The sequence below is a fragment of the Plectropomus leopardus genome, unplaced genomic scaffold (genome assembly GCF_008729295.1).
Source record: "Plectropomus leopardus isolate mb unplaced genomic scaffold, YSFRI_Pleo_2.0 unplaced_scaffold3652, whole genome shotgun sequence".
In the NCBI taxonomy this organism is placed as follows: Eukaryota; Metazoa; Chordata; class Actinopteri; order Perciformes; family Serranidae; genus Plectropomus; species Plectropomus leopardus.
Window position 1 is genome coordinate 16 of NW_024639930.1, and position 3,996 is coordinate 4,011.

Below are 3,996 nucleotides of genomic sequence, written 5' to 3' on the forward strand. Positions count from 1 at the left end.
ATATACCAATATCTATACATATTTTGGTGATTTGTTTTTTGTGATTTTTTTTTACTTAAAAAAGATGAACTTGCTTTCCAAACCTGTGGGACCACAAAACAAACAAACAAACAAACAAACAAACAAACAAAACAAAGTATTGTTGGATTTTCACATTTCTGATGGTCCTTGAACACATCATGTGTTATTTTCCAGGTTTGTGAAACAGAATTCCAAAACTGTCAGTGTAAATTTAGACTTTAAACTTAAACTTTTTAAACTTTTCCAGGTTTTCATGACTATTTCTTATCATTCATTTTATGTATTCATTTATTTTTAATTCAGGACTATTTCATGAATATTAATCTGACCTCTGACCTGTTTGTTAACGAGGTTAATCTGACCTCTGACCTGCTGACCTCTGACCTGGTCTTACTTGCTGAGTGTGGACGGGGATCCTGAGCGGTGGAAGTGGACGATCTGCCACTTGCCGTCACGGCGGTGCCACACCCTGGTCTCCTCTGATTGGGCGGTGCGGGGCGTGCCGTTGGCGTCGATGTACTGCGTGACTCTGATGTAAGCGATGCAGGCGGCCTCGTCGCCGACCAGGTGGATGTGCGGGTTCAGGATGGTGGTGTGAACCGGTTTGCTGTTCTTGGACCACACTGAGGACACACAGAGACAGTTACCGGGACAGGGGACACCTGAGCGGGACACCGGGCGGGACAACTCGCGCAAACGGGCAGGAAGTCTGATAAAACTTACAGTTTTCAAAATAAAAGCGGTGGAAGTCCAGGCCCTCGACCAGATTCCCCAACGCCTCCGGCTCGAACGCCGTCACCGCCGGGTCGCACATCTTACTGACAGGAAGACACAAGAGTCAGGACAGGAAGGACAACAGAGGGGGGCTTTCACAATAAGAGTCTTTTCATTGTGTTACATACGTGTAGCTCTCAAAGTCTCCGTTGCTGATCGCCTCGATAAGCTGCTCCGTGACTTTAATGATGTCCTGTTTCCTCACTGATGGACACACAGAGAGACAGACAGGGACAGACAGGCAGACAGAGAGGGAGACAGAGAAACACAGAGAGACACACAGAGAGACAGACAGAGACAGACAGAGAGACAGAGAGACAGACAGAGACACACAGAGACAGAGACAGAGAGACAGACAGACAGACAGACAGAGACAGACAGACAGAGACAGACAGAGACAGAGACAGAGAGACAGGTTTGTATGATCATTTCTTTTTCCTTTATGTTTTAATCAGCCTGTAAATCAGCAGCCAGGTTTCTATAAACGCTCAAACGGAGACTGTGAACGTAAAATACGTCTAATGGAAACACGTCAATTACAAGAAAAGACAAGAAAAGGAAAACTCATTTATCGACTAGAAACTTTTCCTCTGGCCTGAGCTGGTTTTTGAGGTGATGTAAAAAGACATATTTGTCACATGACGCTGTGAGGTCACATGATGCAGTGAGGTCACATGACGCTGTGAGATCACATGACGCTGTGAGGTCACATGACGCTGTGAGGTCACATGACGCAGTGAGGTCACATGACGCTGTGAGGTCACATGACGCTGTGAGGTCACAGGAACTGGCTCCCTCATGATGCAGCAGGAGCTACAAGAGCTGTTATTGCATCACATAACTCTGAGAAAGTTTTTCACCCACAATTCCTCTGTGAAATCGTGGACTACATCTCCCAGAAATCCCTCATACGTGTCCGCTCCCACGTATAAGGGGCTCGCCTTTCCATCACGGCTCCATAACACGCCTACGTGGCCTCGGGTTGGAAATAATGACGACTAGTTTGGTGGCTGCAATAGAAATAAAGCTGCTGATGTTTTGAACATCCGTCGCCATGGTTACTGGGATGTTATCACCAGAGGAGACGTCACGTGACATCACTCAGCGGAAACGCCGTCAGCTCCATGTTGAGTTTGATCACATTTATTGAATTTTGATATGTTTTACACAAATCTGTGATGGAAACCAGTCTGGTGACTGGTGCTGCAAACTGTGTGTGTGTGTGTGTGTGCGTGCGTGTGTGTGTGTGCGTGTGTGTGTGTGTGTACCTCTGGTGTCTTCGTCCTCGATGGTGGTATTTGTGCTCTCAGATGATTCCTACCAGAACAACAACAGAGATCAGCTGATCAGCTCACTCATGAACAGTTTCTATGACCCGGTGATACTGTGTAAAGCTGTCAGTTATAAATAAAGTTTATTAAGTTAAAAAAGTCTTTGAAGCGGCCGATAGCTGGTTTGTGTTTCAGTGACACGAGCCTCGGAAAGTTCAGCACCTGCCGAGGCAGCAGGCGGAGATTTAAAGTCTCTCAGCGATATAAACACACCACAAACACACGGACACACTGCAGCAGGAGACAACAGGAAAACCACAACTACCAGCATGCACCACACCCGACCGATACATGCTCCCACCGCTGGGTACAAACCCCGTAATAAAACGAATAATGATAACAGCAATAATAAGTAAAATCAATAATAATAATGATAATATAATCAATAATAATAATAATAATCTGAAGCATTTACCTTGACTCCGTCGGCCTTCTTGTTGCTGCCGCTCTTTCCTCCTGATGGAGGGATGAGGATGAAGAAAAACAGAAGCAGCAGAGTGAGAAAGAAAGGAACGAACGCGGAGAAGAGGAGAGGAGGCATCGTACCCACAACCTCTGCCTACGTGCCCCTCGCAGGAAACACCACTTCAAAATAAAAGGTCACAGCGCAGACAGAGCGACGGCGAAAAACCAAAAAGGATTCAACGCTCAGCCGAAGGACAATAATGTCCAACAAAAGACTAAAAAGGACAAAAGTCCTGAGAGCTGCTTCCTGTCTCTGTCTGCTGCAGATCTGTCTCTCTGTCTGTGAGTCCACAGCCGCAGAGACAGAGGGACAGACAGGTGTGGGACAGTCAGACAGCCGAGGCCAAATTTAGGCTTTGAGATATCAGCAGAAACATTCCTGAGTGTTCGCAGCGACCGCACGACCCCGACGCCTTCGCCCCAAACTCCGCCATCACGGATCAACCAATCACCATCGATCGCTGATCAATAACCAGTGGACATCGTCCTGCACGGGGGACATGTCCCTCTGTCTGTCCCTCTGTGTGCTGGTGGTTTCCCCGCTATCTTTAGCTCCGTGTTTCTCCTGAGTGTGTGTGTGTGTGTGTGTGTGTGTGTGTGTGTGTGTGTGTGTGCGTGTGTGAGTGTGAGGTCAGCAGCAGCTGTCATGAAGTGTCTCACACACTCACACTCTCACACACACACACTCACTCACTCACTCACTCACTCACTCACACACACACACACACACACACACACACACACACACACACACACACACACACACACACACACACACACGCTGAGTGATAACCTGTTAATTGTGTGTAAGCCGGCAGCTGATTGGTTAGTCTGTGTGAGTCTGCTACTGTGACACCGCAGGTCAAAGGTCAAACACTCGAGAGGCTTACCGGAGAAATTCCTGGTGGCCAACATGGTGGTGAGGATCGCTCCCTGCAGGGGACGTGAGGACAGGGGGACAGGGGGACGAGGGGACGAGGGGAGGAGGGGACACAGGGGGACGAGGAAAGCAGAAAAGGACAGGGGTTTAATCAGCTCGTCCAGAGACGACTCGGACTCAAATATCTGCGTCTGTTTTAGAAACGCCGAAACCGTCAAACTCCAGATTTGATCAGTTTCTCTGAGAAAGAGAAAAAAACGAGGAACTTCAGAGGAAGCGTCATCGGTCGTCTTTTTAAACAGTCGTCTTTTAATCCCTCTGCATCTTTTGGAGTGAAGAAAGGACCCGCAAATCAAAAATAAACAAACAAAAAAATGTGGATTTAGAAAATTATTCTTTTAGAAAGCTATGAAAAATGTCCAAAAAATGATGATCCTTATCATATATCTAATTAATTTACAATTAATTTAAATTAATTTACAGAATGATTATAGTGTTAAAGCAGTTTTTCAGGTAATTTCCTTG

General features: G+C 46.5%; 1 protein-coding gene across 2 annotated transcripts; it reads right to left on the bottom strand.

Annotated features, from left to right (window-relative positions):
* Window positions 1–411: 411 nt before the first annotated feature.
* On the bottom strand, window positions 412–3,521 carry LOC121938862 (calcium/calmodulin-dependent protein kinase type II subunit alpha-like). 2 transcript variants are annotated; one of them, XM_042482018.1, is made up of 6 exons: window positions 3,482–3,521; window positions 2,542–2,582; window positions 2,064–2,112; window positions 924–999; window positions 745–839; window positions 412–644 (listed from the first exon to the last, which is right to left on the bottom strand). In XM_042482018.1, exons 1-6 carry the CDS (start codon window positions 3,504–3,506, stop codon window positions 412–414), a joined length of 519 nt encoding a protein of 172 aa, XP_042337952.1. In that variant the 5' UTR covers window positions 3,507–3,521. The 2 variants fall into 2 exon arrangements, with proteins under 2 accessions (XP_042337952.1, XP_042337951.1); XM_042482017.1 differs by lacking the exon at window positions 3,482–3,521 and having other exon boundaries at window positions 2,542–2,853.
* Window positions 3,522–3,996: the final 475 nt, after the last annotated feature.

Excerpts from the sequence above, each read along its gene's own strand:
- LOC121938862 (XM_042482017.1), bottom strand. The coding sequence starts at position 2,667 with ATGCCTCCTCTCCTCTTCTCCGCGTTCGTTCCTTTCTTTCTCACTCTG. Across the intron at positions 1,000-2,063 it reads CGAGGACGAAGACACCAGAG|TGAGGAAACAGGACATCATT; the intron begins GTACACACACAC and ends TGTGTCCATCAG. Across the intron at positions 840-923 it reads GGAGACTTTGAGAGCTACAC|TAAGATGTGCGACCCGGCGG; the intron begins GTATGTAACACA and ends TCTTCCTGTCAG.